Consider the following 23,144-nt stretch of genomic DNA (forward strand, 5'->3'; position numbering starts at 1 on the left):
TGGGGTTTTTGGCTTTGGTTCAGATTATTTTGAGCCCTTTTCTTTTAGTTATTTATATGAATGGGGTTTTACTTATGTAAGGTGCTAATATCTCAGGGCAAAAATCACTAAATTAAAATAAACACTTGTACTTATTGAAATTGCTGTGTTTAATATTTTGATCTATACTCTAATATTTGACTAATTGCTTTATTAGTTTGTAAATGTTAAAAATAGTGGCAAATGTCCATTGCAGTTTTCGCCAAGAACCAGACTGACACCTCGACACACTTGGTTCTGTTTGACCAACACTTTTGAGAAACTCTATTCTGAATAGAGCCGAAGATCGTTTCTGTATGCTATTATACCATTATAGCAGAAGATAGATCACTCACTCTTTCCCTTTACTAAGATGCGTTTGATGAAAACGCCACAGCGTGAGATGCGTTTGGCTTACTTTACGATCTTTGATTTGCGTACCGGAAGTCTGCCTTGGGTCAGCAGGAAGCGCTCAGCCCTCACTGAAGAACAAGTGGGAGAAGCTAACGGTTTTTAATCTGCAAAAGCTCGTTCAACATTTACAAGAAAGTATATACACAACATATTGTAAGATATGGGGATTATCTTATAAATACAGCATTGTTAGCTTTTTAAGTTTAACCAAATTGTGTTGAAGCGCAAAATAAAATTAGCGCTGAAAGGTACTGCGGCAACTAGCTAGCCGGCTATTTAAATTAGCAAGGCTTTGTTAGCCGTTTTGCTAAGTAAAATTACGCCTTCGAAGTCTTCAAGACGCGCCTCTATATCTTCTTTTTATATGGTTAAATAAAAAAAAATGTGTCAGGGGCACCATCGGTTTATGTAGTTTGAAAAGTGGCCCCAGTTTGTATGAAACGGGAACGAGATGCTTGCTTCGAAAATCTCGTTTTTTTTTGTGAAAACGGCATGATTATGTTGCAGCTAGTAGCAAATGAAAATCAAATGGAAGAATTACGGGTTAATGTTGTTTAATGTATGTTAACATTTTAATTACAATATAAGTAACTGAGGATGGGCCGCTCTGTCTCGCATTTACACACATGACCAAACTCTATTGGAAAAATGGCTACATTTAGATCTAATATCTCTCGAGCCACGGTTTGCTGTATGTTTAAGATTATTAGCTTAATTAATACTTCATTTTTAATAAGTCGTTTTGTATTACTATTTATCAAGTTCGACTCCGTACATAGTAAAATAGGGAGACACGCGAATGATAGGTAAATAGATGGTTTTCAATGATATAAAGCCATGTGAACCTCCCTGGTGGTAACTGACACATAGGCAACTGACAAGTTTTATTCTTAGTGCAAATATGCAGATAATAGCTTAAATGTGTATTTAGATAATGTCCATGTAGTCATGTTATGAATTCATGAATACAGAAGCTGAATGGAAGAAAATGTGGTTTTGTATGTATTGTCTAATAATTGCTACTGCATGATAATCAGCACATTAGAAAGTTTCCTTGTTTTTTCAGCTAAAATGAGCACTGCTGTACCCAACCATCGAAGGACCAAGCCAGGTGGTAAGACTCAGCTATACTTGAGAAATTATTTTCATGGATTTCCAAGTCAAATCATACATGTCTTTATGGTTTTGTTACCCTCTAAATGTTTTACAAATTACTAAAGATCAAGATCTTTTATCTGTGATCCTGATTTTAGTCATTTAAGATCGAGTATCAGCCAATACTGAATATCAGTCTGTATTTTTCTACAGAATACACCTGCAATCTTTACAATAACACTGATGCTTATGTAGGTCTGTTATACAATAAGAACATTTTTTCTTCATAGTTTTTTTTTTTCATTAATTTTTAATTTTCTTAAAAATGCAATATAATTATAATTTGCACATCATACTTTTTATCTTCCTGAATACTGTTAAAATATTTCTAAATAAAAATATCACAGTTCTATGAGAAATACTGTGGGGAGTTTGTAGCTGCTTGCTCTGTCACAGATATAACATAGATGACTTCTCAGAGATCCAGTCAGCATAATGATTAGATTAGGATCTTTTCATCTGTGTGAAAGAAACTCTGAAAATGGTTGAAATGTCACCCTTTCTATGTATCTTTATTTTGCTATTGTTAAACACAACAATTGTTCATCTTGTGTTACTGAACTCCTCACATTCAACTAACTCCACGTTGCTTTGCATACATGGTGTTATTACCTTGTATTTAGTCGCATGGGCCGTCACCTTTACCAAAAAAGGAGATAGTGGCATTAAATTAACAGAATACCACAAAAATGGTTGTTATAACTACATTTATGACAGTCATTAACTTGTGTTTCATGACTTTTAAAGGCCTTGCTGCTGCACGTGTACCCTACACAGTGATGTTAAAAGCAACCATGTGTCAGAACCAAGCATTGTTAACCCTCTATTCTTTGTAGGCATAAAGCCGGGGGCTGTTCAAAGTGGTGTGACTGGACCAACCTCCCAGATCCCTGGTTTGTCCCAGAGTGCCGATGAAAGTGCTCCAGTGGAGAGGATCAGCGGGCGGCGAGTTGGAATATTTGAGACCGATTCTGAGTATGTGAAGCTTGCAAAGCAGGGGGGGCACAAAGGTAAGCGTCTCCAGTCTACAGCACAAGCTGGGTTTCCGTTGACTTCTTTTTATTTGCAGCAAGGTGAATGAAAAGAAGGATGATGATTTGCTAAGTGACATACAAAATTGGACTCCTTTGACATGAAATATCTTTTAATGTTAGCTGTATGTTTTGTTTTGCGGGTTTGACCACCAGTTGCTTTGTCCCTTTAGACGCCACTAGGTCACTGGCGCCCCGAGCGCTATCGCTACAATTTCTCAGCAACGATAGTGTGCAACTTTGTGGGGTAACTTGTGATTCACTTTCTCTTTAAGTGATTTTGGGAAGTTTTCCAGGCATTCAGGAGGTTCACAGTCCAAGCGGAAAATGCAGTGTTTATTCTGAAACTGTAAACGGTAAATCTACAAGTAATCTATGATAACACCATTGTTTATTATATTTTCATAAAAATAAATATTGCTATCACTGCCATGTTGCTCTGTTTTGACCTTCAAATTATGTTACTTTTTTGTTAGCTCATGTCTAAAAAGAACAAAAATAATTGGTCCTCTGTAGCCGAAATAAGGGAAGATGTTTTAGACGCAAAGTGATGCAAAAACAATGAGCTGAGTTGGTTTTATGACGACAGTTGGTAAATAGTAGCATAAATAACTGTAAATAGTAAAAAGACCTGGAGGGAAAAGTGTAAATATAACGCGTTAACGGGTTAATGGGTGAAAATTTTCAACGCGGGCACAGCATCTGTCATTTATGACGGAAAAAGATGAGCTGGCTGGCTCTGGATGGATTTGTGGGCGTCACACCTGTGAGGGATAAGGGTGTTTCGACACCTGCACTTTTCCTCCATTTTTGAAGAAACATAGTTTGCACAAATGTTACTGTTCTGGTCGTCTGTGGTAATGCAGCGTGGCCATGATTAAGTCACTTGTAAGCTGTGATTAATCTAATTTAACATTTTAATCATTTGTATAGTTTCTGTTGTGAGTTTGCTTCATAACCGTATCCTTTTTTCTGAAAGCCAGCACTTAAAAATTGATATGCAGATGAGAAAAGGTTTAGTTATTGTTGGTATGTAGCTGTGCTCCAATCGAACATCCAATCAGAAAAAAAAGACGTCATGTTGAGGCTCTACATGCATTTTTACGCACACAAAAACATAAACCAGGCGGACAAAATGGCTTGGCGTTTTAATGGTTAATAACCACATATTATTTTCCAGTAAAGGACAATGTTGAATTAAGTATGTTCTGGTCTCTTTGTTTAACCTAAACAGCAGCTGCTTGTTAGGTCTTATCATGTTAAAAGTTCAGTGCGGAGTTCCGTGTTATTCTCCACATGGATCAGGATTTATTTTTCTAATTGCTGCTGCAGTAGCCTTGCAGGAGAGTGGCAGGGATTTGGGAAGTGACAGCACAAAAGAGGAACATGATGAGTTGGCGATTAAGCTGATTTAAAGGAAAAGTCCAAACTCAGAATGTGGTTGAGTAATTATTTAGCCACTGAGCTGAATGGGCTGTAAGTTAAGTGGCACATTGTGTTTTTAATAACAATGCTTCATAATTTCCTGCAGTTTTCTAGCTCCATTTAGAATATTGTCTCACCTCCTGCAGGGCTGTTGAGTCATGATGCTGATGATGATGACCCACCAAAAAAAACATATGACCCACCCAACTGGTTTGGAGGTGATGAGTCAAAGAGGTAAGAGCTCTGATTACAAGCTAAAATGAGAAGTCAAACACGATGAAGACTCATGGTAGCATGTTGTTGTTTGTGTGCAATAAGAAACTCTTGAGTAGCTTCTATTAGTAGCTTCCTGCACATGCTTGCCTCTTAATTTTCAGCCTTAAGTCTCTTTTTTTCTGGAGGAAGATGCCAGAAAACTGATTATCAAACAAATGTGAAGCTCATCGAAAGAGGATTTTGGATTAAAAATGGTCATCGGTTGCAATTTCAAGTATCTTATCAGTGAGAAAAAACATTGATTAAAGGTTGAGGAACGTCTTGAAGAGCCAACAGGCAGCAGCCAATATTTTCCCAGAATGTGAGAAGTGGTGAGCAGTGCTTTGACGTGGCATGTCACCGTGGTTTTGTGCTTACAGCAGGAGCAAAGCAACATCTCCTGACAGCCAGATGAAGGCGAGCAGGCAGCCTCTGGCTGCACCATTTGGCACTGATAACGGTTCGTCCTGGGAAAGAGAGGCTGATAGCTTTTCCCATGGTAAAGATAAGGTGAATGGAACAAACTAGCCATCCCCAGCATTCACGCCATGTAGACTTCCTCCATCTTTTATTATCATTATTTAAATTTTACCATCATCTTTCCTTCCGTTTTCTCCTGGTTTTGCTTCGTTTTCGCATTTAAATTTTTTTAACAGGTGGTTTGTGGGTGAGAAAAGGTTTTTTTTTTCCTAATGATGTGGTTGCAATCGTTTATTTCCTGAGGTTTATGTTCCCTAATTATAAGAAAAATCATTTTCATGTAAAATTCTTTTAAATGATCCCTCACGTTGTGCTGGGGGAGTACTTATTTGAGGTGCCAGATTAAATTATTATTTATTAACTAGTTTTAGTTTGTTTTAAGCCAAATGAATGGATTTATATACTTGTCTGATTGTGAGCTGATTTTGTTCATGGCAGCGTCTTGCATCGTTTTCCATCGCATGACTAATTTCACCTCAAGTTTTCCTCCCTCACGTCACCTTTTTCTCTGTTTCCAGAAATATTTCCCACCAGATGATTGGTCTGTTAATTTTCTGCCATTATTCCTCAGCCGAATGTCACGTTTGTTTTTGTTTCATAACATTTTAAGACTTCACAGATAATGATGAGTCTGGATAACTTTTCCATCCTGCAGATGTCTCCAGATGGTGCCGTCAATCAGATGGAGGGTCTGTCACTAACCAACAAATACAAGAGAACGTAAGAAATTTCAGGGACTTTTAATTATTTGTCTTTATGGTTGTGAAGTAAATTGATTTAACTGATTGTAGATCCTCCCTAGGTCTTATGATAAGAAGGCTCCTCCGGTCAGCATGTCCAAGCTGCTCAGCCATGGCTATATGGAGGACAAGAAGAAGTCTCCCAACGATGATGACACCTCAAGTATGAAGTAGTTTATATGTCAACGGCATCTGAAGCATCTTAAATGATGTGATTCAGGAGGAAACGTTTGTTCTTGTTTTCCAGGTGTGACCTCGGAACAAACAAGCACCGTCATGACGGAGGACGTGGATGATCTGGAGTAGTGCGCTCAGGTTTCGGTCTGGAGGGAAAGTGGGAGGTGGTCCTTCTAACAGTGGTGTCACAAACCCACGCACACGCCACCCCTCCCCTCCAGGATTCGCTCACATTTATTGTACATCCACTGACTGTTTTAGGTTTTGTACTCATGTTTATGCAAAGCTCCTGTCTCTATTTATTTGCTCTGGTTTTTCTTAGAAGGGCAGACTTGTTTATGAGTAGATGTGTTGGTGCTGGCGGTGTTTGTTAAAGTTTCGGTTTCCTCGATTTGAAAGACGAGTCATGTGTGGGGCTGAAAACTAACAGTGTTTCATTCCCAGTTCGGCTGCTGTTAGTTTTCCCTCCCTGGTTGTATGAAAATCGAGTCGGTGAAGTTTTAAAGTGTTTGTAATTGTGATTCCAGTGACGTGAAATATTATTTGTTTTGACCAAGGGCTCCTGTCTGAAGGGATGTGAGAGATTCGTGTGTTTTCTGGGCTGTGGGGGTGGAGACGATCATTCGTTGAGACAGCAACCCTGCAGCTTTGATCACATGATAAATACAGATGGTCAGAGCCACTGAGGTTTGTTTGGTTAAAATGGGGCAAGAAATATTTGTTTTTTTTTTAGTTTGCTGTTCTGCAAAAGGTTGCTCTTTTCTGTGATCCCACCCAGAACTTTTAAAAACGGGACATCATATTGCTTCATTTTTCCTCTGCAAGCTGCATTAATGAGGATAAAACAGACAAACCAAGTGAATGTCAGAAATTTTAACAGTGCCAAGCTTGTACCTCAGTGTTGAATCACTGCATTTCCCTTCAGTTAATAAGGTAGACCTTATGCAACAGCAGGAAGTGCTTCCTTCTGTAGACCAACAAACTGAAAACGTTTTCACACATCAGACATTTTTAGAAAGAAGTCTGAACGCTTTTATTCACCTGCCGGTGAAAATAAGTCGCCACAGCTCCGGAACATCTTCTGAAGTTTTCAGTCATCTGGTGCATGTGTGAAAACGGCTGATTTCCAGTGTCATTCCCTCTGAAGACTTGAGGCAGACAAGTTTTTTTTTTTTGTTTTTTTTAGTGGGTTCTGAACGTGCCAACCAGTTTTTTTTCCCTTCTTCCATGCAGTGTTTTCAGTTTGTAAACATCAGTAGGATGAGTCAGTGTTAGTGCACAGCCAACTTGTTGACTAGAGAAATGGTTAGTGCTGCAGTATTTCAGATAAACCTCTGGTTCAGAAGCTTCCTGCTTAGATGATAAAATGTTCAAGAATAAAAGAAAATGTCTTACGTTGGAGCAAACTGCTCGTAAAGTGGCTCCCAAACTGCTGCAGAGGATCCTCCTTCATTCCTCCTTTTCTTTCCTAGCATTCGTTTGACTGTCAGGACATCAGGAGGTAATGATTCCTTTGTCATTTTATGGACGCTTTAGCTGCGAGTCATCTAATAGTAGCAGCTTTTAGGGCATGACTGAACTACGAGGGTGAAATCCTAATCCCTCTGGGTCCTTTATCCAGGGAGGAAATTGTTAAAGTGGAAGGATCGTATTGATGCTGTAATCTTAATAAATTCAACACATTTATTATGTGCATCTCTGAGATGCTGCAGCAGTAATAGATTCATTTAAAACTTTAAAGAGATGTTTGTCACAGCTGTGGGGTTTAAGATTTTACCAACGTGGTGAATTTATGATGCATAATTTGTCCATGTGTTGAATGAAAAGGTGTTTTTACTTTGCAGCGCAGGAAAAGGTGAATGTATCATCTTTTGATTTTTGCTCTGATGAAACGGGTTTATTTTTAATGAAATGTTAAATATTCCAGTAATAAGTCCTCCGTCATGTTTCTTCCTCTGAACTGTGAGTTGGTGGTTTTATCAGTTTACAAACCAGAATCAAGAACCTTTAGTGGCTTAACTTTGCAAAGTCCTGTCACTTGTTTTGCTTACTTTAAATGGTGTTAATGTGGAATACAAATGTACCAGAGAAAACTGAAGAAGGCAGCTGTTCAACAAAAGATCCCTCAAGTGTTTGTGGTGAGGGGAAACCCACCTGATAATACTCAGTGTAACACCCTGCTTATGTTGATGACTGCTCACAGACTCTTGACATTTAAATAAATGGGCATGTGCATGTACCTGTGTGCTGTTGTTCTTTTACAGAAAACAAAAAGTAGGAGGAGGAAATTTGTTTTTAAAGAATCACCCAATAATTATTTGGGTTTTTTCTCTACCCACAACACCCAAAGACAATTTAAACTCACTCTCTTTCTGTTTTTTTATTATTATTTTTCTTATTTACATATACTTCCAAATACAAAGATTTGAGATGGTTGCGTACATAAAGGTGAAGTGTAGATTTTCTGACCTTGACAGTCCGGATTAGCAAGCACAGAACCAGAGGCTCGGCCTGATTTGGCATGGTAAAAGTATGATTGGCCCCCAGGGGACACCTCAAGAGTAGACGATCAAATTCGAACCGATATTTCGTAGAAACAACTTTACCTGGGTCGACCTCAAATGTCCAAGTGCAAGTGAATGCAGCATGTATTACACTTCTTTAGTTCTACATCAATACTGTGATCATAATGCAACATTTATACAACATATTCTCACGAACTGTCTGCGTGGGCAATATATGTCCAAACTGTTCAAATTTTATGAAGAGGATGTAGCTAATATTCATAAAACTACCAGATGTGATAATTGTACAAAGTTAAATGGCCATTGATGGTGATTCGATTTTGCTCCCTGCAAGTTTTCTTCTATATCCATGAATAAAGTATAAGTGTTTGTGCAGCAGTGATTAAAGCCATACAATACATAACTATCCCAAGTTTAAAAAAATCTATATTAGATGAAGCTACTTTTGTTGTGATCAGTTCAACATGTCCTAAAATCTTGACTCTTTAAAAAAACATTTTATTTTGTGCCACCCTTTTTTATAACTATTTCTTGATCAATCTGACCACAGAACAGTTTTCCACTTTATCTCGACCATTTAAAAACAGCTTTAAGAAGATTGAGGTGTTTCTGGATCATCACACATGGCTTCTTCTCTGTATGATAGAGCTTTATCCTACGTTTGTGGATTTTAGAGTGAACTGTGTTTACACAGTGATTTCTGAGTCCATGCAGTGATTTCCAGTAGAGAATCATGTCTGGCATAATCATATTAGCACTTCAATGTTTTGCTGCGGACACCAACACCCCAGTTTTGATGCTTGAGCCTTGTTCCCAGCGCACAGAGATTCCTTCTCTAAATCATTGAACAATATTAACCAGGCAGATTGTGGTTATTTTATGTTGAGGAACATTTTCCTGAAGTTGTTACACATTTTTAGACATTGTTTGGACACCATTTGTGCAGACTGATGAACCTCTGCTCAGCTTAAAATGGTAAAATGTGTCAGTTTTAACATCTAATATGTTCTATTAGGAATAAAAAGTAGGTTTATTTGCTAATCATTTTATTTAGTGTTTCTTTACATTACTTTTGTGGAACTGGGGTCGTACATAAAATCAATTTAATGCCCACAAACATAAAAAAGAAAGAAAACTCAGTCATACAAATGATTTGCTATCTCATAATTATTTTTTCTAAAATTTTTTAAGCTTTAGCAATAATTTAGTCAAAAATGTGTTTCCATAAAATGGACTTAATAAACTTTAGCTGTAAAATGATCCATTGGGAGTCCTATAAAGACCTTTCTGGCTGCAGCGGTTTGTGTGGAGTGAAGACACACACACACACACACACACACACACTGGCCGCTGCAGGCTGCAGCCTCCCCTCTGCAAGCGTGCGGTTCGCATGGAGCTGCTGCGCTGCTGCACGACCTCTGCAGCTTCAAAAGCATCGTATGCAGCGGTGCACGTCGGCGCCTGATCGATCCCTTTATTGGAAAATAATCCATAGCCGCATGGTGACGTCACGCCGCTGATAGCAGCTGGGCGGTTTGGTCGGTGGGTGGCTGCGAGCTGCGCGAGCGCCAGAGGTGTAAGGTTGCATTTATAACCCATTCTGGATTGGGGAAATTATGAAATAAGACGAAGGGTAAAAAAAAAAAAAAAAAAAAAAAAAAAAAATCACGAGGAGCGCGAGGACGTGCATGGGATTGTTTGTTTGTGACGTCGGCGGATGGGAAATGTAGCTGTCACAGCCGCTTGCTGGAGGAGGATGGATGCGTAACAGGACAGATTGAGCCAGCTGTGGCCTGCTTCTAACAGCAACATCTGGCCGGTGAGTCGCGCCGACAGCCGCTTGGCAGGCGAGCGGGGAACTCTGCGTTTGTGTGTAGACCCGGCTGGAGAGCAGCCTCGCTCCCCGGTCTGTCCGGTCATTCGATGTGACCTCGTCCTTGGCTTGTAGGATGAGAGTTGAGTGATTGATGTGCGCGTATGACAGACAGGCTGCATGTGGCAAATGATGAACGTTTGTCTTGGATGGCTCAGGGCTTAATTTGAAAAAAAAAGAAGAAGATGAGCGTGACATGCTGTGAAATGCATCTCATGCTGCGTGCATGCACAGCACACCTGCAAAAGCAACGCATAACCTTCAAGTAAAAACTATTCCAACTGTATATGGAGATCTAGTCATTGCATGCCTCGTTGTAGGGGTTAATCCCACTGGATAGTCTCATAATACCACAGGAGATTAAAAAGATGTGCAAGGGAAAACACCATAATCTCATTATGAATCCTGATAGAGATTGAAGGTGCACAAAAAAAGCACAATCGCCCTTTGAGCCTCTGTGGAGGTGTTGGGTGAGTATGGTCAGTATGAGTGCCTGCAGGAACATCAGCGGTTCAAACAAACAAAATGACACAGAAAGGCAGGATTTTGCAGAAATAAACTCACTTTGACCCTCCCCTGAGACAATGTGATAGTAATTTTCAGTTTATTAAGCCTCTTATTTATCTACATCCTAACCGTCTTGTTGTTATGCAGGGTTAGAAAGGGTGCCTCAGCAGCAAGCCGGCTCTGGACTATCGCAGAGAGGTGGAGGAGATGGAGGAGAGCGACGCAGAAGGGGAAGTGCCTGTGGCGGTCAAAGAGGGCCCGAGCGCTCGCAGTCACCAGTCGGACTCCAGCACCACCACCACAACCAACCTCCTGGCTTCTGTCAAAGAGCAGGTAAGCAGATGCTGCAGTCACACCTTTGCTGGTGCAAGAGCTTCATTTTTCTATGTATTTCCAACAGGCTTCCTTCTCATTCATTCATTTACTGTCAGATTAATCAGTTTTCCTTCACATTGATGGTTGTAGTCATCCTCCCATCCTTCCATTTTTCTTTGGAGTTTACTGCTAGTCTCTATGAATGTTTAGTTTTCTGCTCCGGTATGTAAGTCATCTCATTTAGGACAAAAATAGTAAAAAGATCTCAAAGTGAACACTTGTCTTATTGAAAAAATAATAATTTGAGTCTCTTTGCAGTTTTTTATTTTAATCTTTTGGTAGTTTTGTGTGTTTATGTGGTAATTTTCCTACTCTGTGGCCATTTTACATCCTGTTTAGGCTGTTTACTTCATCCTTGTAGTTATTTTGTGTCTAACTGAGACATTCTGCACCCACAAGTTCCCACACTGGCTTCTCTTTGAGGTCACTGTGCATCACTTTGTGGTCGTTTTATTATCTGTGTGGGTCACTGTGTGTCTCTTTGAAGTAATCTTGCATTCCACGGTTGCTGTTTTGTCTCAGTTAATAATTGCTCATTGAGGTCATTTTCCATCCTGTTTCTGGTATTTTGATCTTCTTTTAGGGAATTTTATTACCCTTTGTGGTCATTTTGTTTCTCTCTCTGGTCATTTAGCATCCCTTTTAGATCATTCTTAGTCTCTTTTACAGAATTATTCATTTTTTGTCTTTTCTGTGTTACTTTCTTTTTGATTGAAGCAGTTTTGCATCTCATTTAGCCATTTTGCTAGTGGAAAAACAGTCATTGAGAATAAGTCTGAGGATGTTCTGCATGTCTTTGTGGTTGGTTTTTATCTCCCTCAGCTGATTTTGGTTTTATTAGATGTAATATTGTTTTTTTTTTAATGATACATTCTTATGTGGTCTTTTTGTCATGTAAATAAAATCAGAATGCAAATGCAAACTCATCAACCCATATTTTATTCCCAATAGAACAAAAACAACATGTCAGATGTTGAACCTGAGACATTTTTTTATTTCATGGAAAATATGAACTGAATCTGATGGCAGGAACGCATTTGTAAAAAGTAGTTCCAGTGTGATGTTCAGCATCGTGTAGCATCTCTTCTTCTTTTAACAACTGTAAACATCTGGGCAGTGAGGAGACCAGTTGCTGGAGTTTTAGGAGAGGAATGTTGTCCCATTCTGGTCTGATGTAGGATTCTAGCTGCTCTACAGTCCTGGACATTTGTTGTTAGATTTTAGGTCTCATGATGCTCCAGATGTTTTGTACTGGTGAAAGGTCTGGACTGCAGGCAGGCCAGTTCAGCAGCCGGACTCTTCTCCTGTGAAGCCATGTTGTTGTGATGGATGCAGGATGTGGTTCAGCATTGTCTTGCTGAAATCTGCAAGGTCTTCCCTGAAAGAGACGTTGTCTGGATGGGAGCAGATGTTGCTCTAAAACCTCCATGTACTTTTCAGCATTGATGGAGCTTCACAGATGTGGAAGCTGCTCACACCATAGGCACTAATGCCCCGTTTCCACTGACGGGTGCGGTGCGGGGTGGGGTGGATTTTTAGGTGTTTCTACATGCAAAAACTGGGATGGGTACCCTAATATCCAACCTGACCCGTCCGGCTTTTTTGTTACCCTTCCGTTGGAGTACCAATCTAACCGACTCAAGCTGAAAAGTGGAGTTTGACACACTGTAATCTGTTGATTGGTTGAGGAAAAAGGCATAAAAACAAAGCAGGAATGACTCCTTGTTTAGAGCAACATAATTTTTCTTTTTGTTGATTAAATCTCTGTTTAAAATGGCATTATGAAACACCTCCAAGAAGAAAGAACACAAGCTGTTGGATGACCACCATTCTCTTCCTTTGTTTCTGAGTCATGTTTTGGCTCTACTTTAAGGAAGACGCTGCGCTGCGGTAGCGTTATGCTATTACGTAGCCGAGGAATCTAACGCTATCCGGCTGATGCTCCGCCTCTCAGGTAAGGTTACAGTTGCAACGAGGCAGAGAAACACAACAAGGGTACAGTTTACAGACCATATCTGCACCCTAACTGTCCCGACCCGACCCAAGCCACATCAGTTGGATCCCCACACCATCAGAGATTCAGGCTTTTCAACTGTCTGATAACAACCTGGATGCTCCCTCTTCTCTTTAGTCTGCAGGACATGGCATAGATGATTTCCAAAAGGAATTTAAAATTTTGATTAATCTGACCACTGAAAGTTCCACTTTTCCTCATACCATTAAATCAGCTTTGAGATCACAAGCATCTACACTAGCTTTGAGATTGTTTTCATTCCTGTCCACACAGAGATTCCTCCTGACTCTGAATCTTTTGATGGTTTTGTACACTCAAGATGGTGGGATCTTCAAAGTCTTTGCAATTTCACACTGATCCACAATTTTTTGTTACAGAATTGTGAACTTCTCATCATCTTTACATTTGAGAGGCTCTACCTCTCTGAAATGCTCCTTTTATACACATGTAACCTGTAACTGACCTGTTGCTAATTAACCTAGTTAATAGTCAAATGCCACTGCAGTAATTTTGGATTTTTGTCAATTACTTGTCCTGTTTTTTTCTTTTGTTGTTTTGTTTGTTTGTTTGTTTGTTTTTTTTGTTTGTTTGTTTTTTACCCCTGTTACAATTTTTTGTTGCTACCATCAAATTCAAAATAAGCTAATATTTTCCAATGAAATGATAAAAATGTCTCAGTTTTAACATCTGATATGCAGTTTATGTTCTATTGGGAATAAAATATTGATTTATAATATTCGCAGATCATTGCATTCTGATTTTATTTACATTTTACACAGTGTCCCAACCTTTTAGGAACACATTATTATTGTGTCTTTGGTATTTTGCTTTTTTATAGTCGTTTTCATACATGAATGTCAGAGGTGTTTAGTAGTATGTGCCAGCAATTTGATCTGGTCTTTCTATGCAGCTGCTGAACATCATAGTAAATTTTATGTTGCCAGGTTGTGCTGAAACAAGTGAAAGTTTGAGGGAGGGGCTTGCACAGCAGAGGCAAAAAGTTCAAAGTGGAAATCAATGTGTTTTCTTTGCAACGTGTAGAACATAGCAGATTAGATTAATCACTAATTGTTCATTTGTTGATATCAAAACTGTGTTTATCTGAGGCCATGTCCACATAGAAATGAGTTTAGGTGAATTCGCTAAAGTTTCATTAGTGCTTGGACGTCTCGGGAGGCGAAAATGGTATTTTTTCTAACCTTATTCCAATGTGAAAATCTGAAAACGCCAGCATATTGTTTCCTGTACTGATGACACCATAGCTGCATTTTTCCTGCTTAGGCAAAACCCAGCAACAATGGCAGATTATTGTGTTGCAGAAATTAGTGAGCATGATATGACTGTTACCTCAAAATAGTCTGGTTCTCTAGTACCACCATTAGCAACAAGTGGACAAGGAGAACAGCCTATGCCCAGCTTATTCGCATGCTCCATGTCTCATTCTTTGCTTCTGATGCACTTCTATGTTGCCATTACAGCGCCCCTTGCAGGCCTGGCATATATACTACAGTAGTTTTACACTTTTTCTTGAAATGAGTCCATCTTTACAGAAAAAAACTTTTTTTTAAAACTAAATGGGTTCTGATGTAGCCTGAGTGTACATGCAGTAGTTTGGAGTGAGTGTAAAAGAGGCAAGAAAGTCATTAAAAGGGAAAATGAAGTATCTTTCACCAACATGCAAAGTCAATTCCCTTCCTCAGCAGCAGTAAATAATCTGGAGTCTTTGCTGCTACATTCACCTGCTGATGTTCCAGAGAATCTGTGTTCTTATGTACCACCCACTCAGAATATCTCTAAAACATGTCAGGACTACAGTGCATCTGTGAAAGCAGCTTTTATCAATGATTTGAATCCCTATTTGGTTGTTTAATTTTTGTTAACTCTTTGTTCATTATATGGCTGCTGTGCTTGGCTCTGGTCATTTTGCATCCCTTGGGTGCCAGTCAGATTTTAGATGCAGGTCCTGCACTACTTTCCACCCCTCAGGTCATGCCCCTGCTGACAGGATCAATTAAATCTCTGAGTCATCCAATTTACTGAGCAAATAAAATGCATTATCTCTAAATGAGAGTAAATTGTGATGGATTTCTATGCTGAGCCATATGAGTTTGCACCCAAATGTATCTAATCTTTTGACAATTTCTTCACTCTTTCCACAACACTTTAATTTCCTTTTGTTTATTTTCTTTTGAAACCTAATCTATTTTTAATGTTACAAAAATGTTGTCACTGTTTAAATGGTGCAAAGTGAAATTAGAGCCTGCAAAGTTTCCTTCAAGCATTGAACAGAAACTTGTTTTGCTGTTGACATCCACAGAAAAACAGTGAATCTACAGGAAAACCAAAACAACAGAGACCCATGTGAGCGCAGACGGCGTCTGTCTCCCTTCCCTGCTGTTATTTTAATGCCGATTTCTATCCCGACAGCATGACTGTCGCTCTGTTCTCCTTCTCTTAATTATACCTGGACAGTGGCCATATTCTCAACTCAGTCCCTGGGTGTGCTACTCACTTAGGCACACTGCTATTTAAAGGCTTATGATGTCCAAGAAAAAAGAAGCAGCTCTTACTTTTAATCTGCAGTTTCTATGGAGCTGCAGATTGTGCCTAAATCTCAACTGTTATATGGCTGCCGTGATGATGTTGCTTTGGTTTTCAAAGAACAGCTATGTCACCACTGAGTCATTTTTAGTGCATGAATTGCTCTTTATCGACGCGTGGGATTCCACGACTGCTGCATTGTTTTTCTGCACATGCACTGGGGTGCAGCTGCAACATGAATGTGTCGTCAACAGTAGCTTTACTGCAACACCTGCAAGTTTCCGCTGGAACAGAAAGCCATGAGGGACACATTTTACAGTAATAGTAACTCAAAATAATCATGTGTTCAAACTTCAGAAGCAAAGGTGACACTGTGTAGTAGCAAAGCCTGTCACCAGGCCTAATTGCGGGTATGTTACAGTTGATTCTGGTGAGATAGCGAAATGTGATCCGTTAAGGCGGATGTGAGTAAATGATCCATGAGCAAAAGGGTTAAGTCAAGGGCAGCTCTGTCAGTTCTGATTGACTGTTGGGGAGACCAAGGGATTTCATCTTGACGGGGTTGTTGACAGATTGGGGTTGTGGTCACATTGTGGTGATGTACGAGTTAGTCAAGGTACTTCAGGGTGTTAAAGCAGGTTGAAATGTAGTAATTTTAAATGGCAGGATCAATTTTTGTCCTTTTTATAGGCAGGAAAAAGTACAGCTTAATAGCCTTTATGATCAGTATCAAGCAAAATAAAACTCATTACACTGTGATGTCAAATAACATTGCTGCCAAGCTTAAAGAGGATAAATAAGTACAGCAAATGCTGTGCTGGTATATCTATAAACAGCATGTTGGGGGAAGGACAAAGCAAAGTTTGAACAAAATATTGTTTTTGACACAAGAAGCCACAGATTTAATCCTTTCTTCCAACAATGGTTAAAGTCCTTACAGACTTCTTCTGCCATCTTTTCAAACAAAATCAATGTGCTCAGGAAAAGACAAAAAAAAAAAGGTTTTACTAACACTTTTCTACGTACATCTGTTTATGGAGCTAAATCAGGGTCATAATGTTTGTCCATTTGAAAGAAATATTCAAGAATGAAAAAACGTAAGCTGAAAATGAAAGTCAGGTTTTTATTATAAACTTTGAAAAACAAAAGAGTGGATTCAAAATAAAACAAAACGCATCAAACATTTACATCAACTTAGAATTTCAATGGCATTATTTTGTGTTTTTTTTCTTAATAAACTTTAATTATACATACTCAGTATTACATTTGTTTTCAAGTTTAACATATTTCTTTCTTTCAGTTTCAGATTTTATGTTTTCAGATTCAGATCTTTTGGATAAAAGTCAAAATGCTTTTTTTTTTACAGTTTTTAGATTTTTATGTGACATTCAGACTTTTTTTTTTAACACTTTCAGTTTTTCAGTTTTAAACTTTTGGCCCTGATCTGGCGTGGTGGGCGTGGCTACAGACGATAGGGGCGTGGACTCATGAGTGACAACAGAACAGAGGAGGCTGAAGGCATTCCCTCTATCATGTTGCCTTCAGAATCTACTAAACACCGCCAACACACTATTCATATCATATAAATAGCAGAGAACGTGTAAGTAGTAAGTATGTTTAGTCAAACAAACTTGTTGGAATTGATCCTAAATGCTTTGATTGAAGGGCTCAAGCTGATAAGAGGACAGCAAGAAATGGATAATTAACATCTCACAAAGTGAAAAAAATAATGAAACACACCCTATCCGGCGCGACAACAGTCTAAACCTGGTAGTCGCCAGTGAGCAAACATTTCATCGTGTGGCTTTAAACTGTTAAACGGGCAAAGTTGTTTTACTCTGCTTTGTGTTGGAATGCAGGCAACATTGCTGCTAAAGCATCAAATCTACTGCCTGCAGTTCCTTCTCAGAAATGTCAAATTAGATGTGCTAAATGGAGCACATCAGTTATTGCCTTCCACTGGGTTCAGGGCCTGATGCTTTTCCACTTTGCTCTCATTTAGCCCATTAAAGGTGGAAGAGTGATGGATGTGTGCAGGGAAACACCAAATGTGGCAACTCGGAAACCTAAAACCCACAAAGTGTCGGTACACAGTTTGTTTTTGTCAGTTTTTCTGCAAACATTGTGAGATTGATTTGATGTTCCGACAACAGCCTGCAGCAAAGTTGCTGCAGAATGAAAGATGAGCTGTATGTGATGCTGTGTGCTCTACTCTGAGAAGGAAGGAGGAAGAATGAAACGTGTCCTTCATTCCAAATCTGAAGAGTCATAATAAACAGCTCTATCACGGCAAAGCACTGTAATAACATGCTGTAACTAACCTCCAGTTATCTCCACTTAGGATTGTAAATTCTTACTTTGGAAAACAAAAATATATTACCATCTTAAAAAGAATAATTAATAAATGGAAATGTGACTTATACAAATTATACATTAAATTAAGTAAAAGACTCAATAGGCTACATAGTCTGCACACTTCGAAGTCTGCTTAACATTCATGAGGGACAGCCTACAAAGAAGAATTTCTCATAGCAACAACATAGGATGTTGAATCACTTAAACCTCTGAAATTACTCATAGGACACGTCATTGAACGTTAACACTGACTGGTAACACTGACAGTAAAAAAACAAAACAAAACAAAAAAAAAACCTCACAGTCTCAGGCTCTGTTGTTTTCCAGCCGGTACACACTTCATTAACCCCTTAAAAATCAACAAATATCAAATATTACAGAACTTTAATGTCACCATTTAACAAACCTGTTTTTAGTGGACTTGGTTTTGTAAGATTTCTACTTTTTTTTTAAACTAAACTTTATTGAAACCTAAAACGTTCTCTTCTGAGCTCAGCTGCTCATTCGCCACCATCTTCATGCAATGAATTGTGGGAGAAAAGAGGCTGTGAAGGATCTATCACCAGCAGCCTTCATTTGAGGCCAAACAAAGTGCAGATTTGAAGGATGGATTTAGAGACTCCTTCTCATTCTCTGAATTGGGACAGTGCTTGGCGTACCACGATAACATATGTGGCCCACAAATCCGCCCTTCGAAGTGTGCAGACCCTGAATTGGGACACACCTTATAAGTCTATGTAGCAATGCATCATGGGTAATAGGGATGTAAGCTATGTGGAAGCCAGAAAAGGGGATCATATATTTGACGAGTTTTAATTCAGATCAGTGTAAAATCTGATGAGAACGTTAATGTTTTATGTGACTGTGGTTCAGTTTTGCGATGTTTAAACTTTGATTGTTGTAGATTGTTAAAAAACAGTTTTAAATTTCACACCAAACAACGACCACTAGGCAATGTTTGAGGTCGGAAAATTTCTGGCCCTGAAATTTACTCCCTAAAGAATGACATTGAAATTATGGTAATAGTGCTATTAAACTTCAGTTAAAGCCAAACGAACGATCATCAGAAAGTATGACATAATAGTAATAGTTCCCCATTATAACAAGCATCACCTGTGGCATCGTTTCTGTTAATAGCAGCGGATAAAGGTGTCAGATCGACCAGGGAAGATATTCCAAGAACCGAAGTGTGTCTCTAGAAAGCTGTCTTTGTCTCTAGGAAAGCTGAAAACAATAAGGGTTGATTGATTAATCAATTTTAAAACAAAAAATTACTATCTAAAATGTCTAAAATTACACGGTGCCTGATGCAGGTTTCAAACATGCAGCATCCACGGTTTTACAAATCCACTCGCTTCGGTCGTAACTCCTCTTGTCTTTCTTGTGCGACAGTCACTTAAACATCATGGGACGGTGACACTCAGCTGTGAAGTCACAACACATTTTCAACCCCCATCACGGACTAATTTTCCATAAATGACTAAAAGACTGAGTCAAAAAGAAATGACAGAGGGCAGAAAACAGTCCAACTTCTGAAACGTCCTGATGAAGTGAATAAAGACGGTTTTACTGAGTGGAATCGCAAAATATTCTTAGAGTTCTGATCTGAGAGAACGTGTTGATGTTAATAAAACCTACAAATAATTCTGGATCCATTTTAAGCCACGATACGACTTAGAAATGACTACAATAATAGTCGATTCAGCTTGTTCCATGTCTCCATGTTGGACATGAAGGTCTCACCTCCCAGGGAGAGTTTAGTGAACACAATGTGTTTCTGCTTCTCAGGTGACTGAAGCGACTCATGGTCTGGCATGCGTTCTCTGCTTGTAGAATGTGTGCTCAGCTGTGCGAGTGTGCACATGCACATGGCTGTTTGTGTACACATCGGGATGGATCTTCTCCGTGTGTAATTATGCATGTAGAGAGAAATGAGGTGCAGTGGTGTAAAAAAGATAAATAACATCACTGTTTAGTTTCAAATACAAGGACAAAGTATAAACCTGTTGTAGAGGAAATGTAACCTTCTGGCTTCAGTGTTTTAGCCACAGGGTACGTGTTACTGGTAAATATCTCAACTTTGCATCCTTGTGTTAGAATATAGAGCTGTTCATATTTAGATATTATCTCATGTGATAATCCTCCATCTCATATAGCAAATATATTTCTGCGTGAACACTGAACAGAAGCTGGAATTTAAAAGACTAATTGTAATTTTTTTTTACAAAACTGTTCAGCCCTACTAAAGATTATAACCAATTTATTTCTTTTTTGTTTTAAAAACAAATGGAGATGTTAAGTAGCTGTTAAGATTTATTAAGATTCCTGATTCTTGTGCTGAGCTGCTTAAAATCATCACCAGTAACACTTGCGAAGCTAACAGATGACTTTTGGTTTGTTTAGCAACAGAGAAAATTCTAAGAAGTTACTGATCTAACTTTAAAAAAATTCACCAAATAGTTGTTAGTCATGTCAGCCCCCTTTTGCCTTCAGAACGTCCTTAATTCTTTATGTCATTGATTCAACAAGGTGTTGGAAACAGATGTCAGAAGTTTTGTTCCATACTCACAGTGTTTTTGCAGATTTGTCTTCCTCGTAGCTTAATCAATTTTCACTTTGTACTAAGGGACCAAAAATGTGCCTGGAAAATATCCCCACACCATTACACCACCAGCAGCCTGAACTGTTGATCCGAGGCGGGGTGAGTCCTTGCGTACATGTTGTTTTCTTGGTTGGAACCAGTATTTATTTGAGATACTGTTGTCTTTCTATCATCTCCAACCAGTCTGCCCATTCTCCTCTGACCTCTGACATCAACAAGATATGCTGGTCCAGACAACTGCTGCTCACTGGATATTTTCTCTTCTTCAGACCATTCTCTGTAAACCCTAGAGATGGTTGTGTTTGAAAATCCCAGTAAATACTCAGACCAAAAACCATGCCATGTTTAAAGTCACTTAAATCCCCTTTCTTCCTCATTCCGATCTTCAGCAAGACGTCTTCACCATGTCTACATGACTAAATACACAGAGTTGCTGCCATGTTATTTTCCTCCGACTGCTCATGGTTATTTCTACTAGGCAAATCAAGATGCCATTTCTCATTGACACTTTGCTAAAAAGTACTTTTCCAGCCACGCTTTCATAAATAGTTTGACCTTGAGGATGCACTATTGTGATTTAACAGTGTACACAACAGAAATGATAACATAGAAATCATTTAAATTAATGTGAATTGTTTTAAATGCTGAAGAAAAAATGTCTGTGTTTCCTCATCTTTAGAGTCATCATTTTTTACTTTTTTCTAATGCTGCTGTCTCTAAAGTGTTGGGCAGAGCAGTGAGTAGTTTGCTGCAAAAAGTAGAGGCTCATTACACAAACTGAACCTTTTTTGTTAGCATCTTTTTTTCAGCAAAAGAGTAAGAAAGGTGCCAGACACACCATCATAAATAAAGCATGAAAAAAAAATCAGAGTAACTTTTGCAAAATCTGAAAGAATCTCAATAGATGAGTTTTCCTTTTGTATCATGCAGTAAAATAAGTCAATGCTATTCTGTTCTATTGTATTCTATTCAACAGTTCCAGTTCACAACAATCATATTTAAGCACTTTTACCCACATAATTCAATTCGATCTCATTCATTATAATCCAGTTATAATCCAATTAAAACAAATCTATTATATGAACTATATTAGTCCAGTTTTATAATACCTGTGTTCATATAAACCAGTTCATAAAAAATAATGACCAAGTTAAGGAAACCAATGGACTGCATTGAATTTTCTCTCCATCTGGAGCTGCTCAAGACAGTGCAGAGGAAAAACTTTTTTAAGAGGAAAGAAAATCTCCAGCAGAACCAGAACTAGGAAGGGCGGCCATCTGACCCAACTGGTTGGAGGTGGATAGGACAGGAAAAAAGAGGAATCATAAGCACTATAACTCTGAGCCAGGGAGACCTGCTAACAAGTTAATGACAAAAAAAAATTCATATATTGATACGTGGAGAGTAAAGAGCAGAGAGGAGCCCAGTGCATCATGGGACGTCCTCCAACAGCCTCAGTCTATAGCAGCATATTTAAAAGAATGGTTAAGGGCCACCAAGTCATCTTTAACTATAAGATTCATCAAAATGGAAAGACTGAGGCCTAATCTTAAAGATAGAGAGGGTGTCTGCTTCCTAAAGCCAAACTGGGAGCTGGTTCCACAGAGAGGGGTCTGATAAGTGAGTGTCCTGCATCCCATTTTACTTTTATTAACTCTAGTCCAAATTTTAAGTTTTTCTTCTTCATTCTGAGACAGGATGTCCCTTATTTTGACAATATTATGTAGATGAAAGGAGGTCCTAGAAACCGGTTTTATAAGTGGTCAAAAGACGGATCATGGTCCAAAATAACTCTAAAACTCCTCACTGTAGGACTGGAAGCCAAGGTAATACCATGCAGAGTAATTACAAAGCTAGTCAGTGTCTTATTGAGGTACTCCGGTCCAAAGACCAAATAACCAAAGTCTGTCTGCATCCAGGGAACATTCAGAGACATGGAGGTCTTCACATCTCCTTATGTTTTAAAGTTGGCAAATTGCTCAAAGTGTCACAACTAGCATCAATGCTTTCAAGTATTTTTTGCAAGTTTGATGTGATTCCATGAACAGTAGTTTTATGTTTGACTGTAAAAGATTTTAAACTGATGGAGAAATCAAAAGCCTCATATTTGAGCTATGAGGTTTTGATTTGAGGCTTTCCCCTTGGCAGACAGACTGTTGCACTGCAGGGCAGCTCCCAGAAGTAAACGCAGGATCCCGCTGCATGAATGTGAGGCATGGCAGTGCTGAGAAAGAACATGCATGCTCAGCAAAACCAACCTTGGGTTAAGGGGGGGGATGGGCGGGTTCAATAAAATAACAACTGAGCTCCATCACTACTCTCCACGCTTGGCTTGATTTCTGTGATTAGAGCCAAAAACCCATGCTTTACGTCACAGCAAATTTATAGCAGGGATACACAGGATGTGGATAAGTGACAGCGCTGGCTGGACGATTTTTACTGCAGAAGGTTGACCTCTTATGAATCGGTGGCTTAAACCGGATCAGTCAATACAGTTATGTCACTGCTCGATGCTGCCCTGCTTCCAGTGGCAGCCTTAGAGCTGCTGCTGATTGACATCAGCCTTGATCTGAAGGCATGTTCTCTGTCATGTTTCAAGAAAGGGAGAGTTAACGGACCACATTGTGATGCCTCTGGTTGAAACTCGTGTCTGCAGC

The 23,144-nt window shown here is 39.0% G+C and overlaps 2 protein-coding genes across 8 annotated transcripts in view; both read left to right on the forward strand.

Moving 5' to 3' along the window:
- Positions 1–456: 456 nt before the first annotated feature.
- c24h7orf57 (chromosome 24 C7orf57 homolog) lies at positions 457–7,934 on the forward strand. Of its 4 annotated transcripts, none has more exons than XM_041978680.1 (8): positions 457–585; positions 1,478–1,543; positions 2,424–2,597; positions 4,190–4,277; positions 4,679–4,808; positions 5,434–5,498; positions 5,581–5,681; positions 5,766–7,934. In XM_041978680.1, exons 2-8 carry the CDS (start codon positions 1,504–1,506, stop codon positions 5,822–5,824), a joined length of 657 nt encoding a protein of 218 aa, XP_041834614.1. In that variant the 5' UTR covers positions 457–585; positions 1,478–1,503; the 3' UTR covers positions 5,825–7,934. The 4 variants fall into 4 exon arrangements, with proteins under 4 accessions (XP_041834614.1, XP_041834611.1, XP_041834613.1 ...); XM_041978677.1 differs by having other exon boundaries at positions 1,499–1,546; XM_041978679.1 differs by having other exon boundaries at positions 1,499–1,543.
- A 1,644-nt stretch (positions 7,935–9,578) lies between these two features.
- The window catches only part of LOC121635757 (plakophilin-4-like), a 58,678-nt gene continuing 45,112 nt past the window's right edge, over positions 9,579–23,144 (forward strand). For 3 of the 4 annotated variants that reach the window (XM_041979072.1, XM_041979075.1, XM_041979074.1), the window contains exons 1-2: positions 9,579–10,039; positions 10,748–10,933. In XM_041979072.1, the coding sequence (XP_041835006.1) occupies positions 10,808–10,933 (126 nt within the window). In that variant the 5' untranslated portion in view covers positions 9,579–10,039; positions 10,748–10,807. The remainder of the gene's footprint in view (positions 10,040–10,747; positions 10,934–23,144) is intronic. The other variant, XM_041979073.1, reaches the window with a different exon arrangement.

The sequence above is a fragment of the Melanotaenia boesemani genome, chromosome 24 (genome assembly GCF_017639745.1).
Source record: "Melanotaenia boesemani isolate fMelBoe1 chromosome 24, fMelBoe1.pri, whole genome shotgun sequence".
NCBI classification, from domain to species: domain Eukaryota; kingdom Metazoa; phylum Chordata; class Actinopteri; order Atheriniformes; family Melanotaeniidae; genus Melanotaenia; species Melanotaenia boesemani.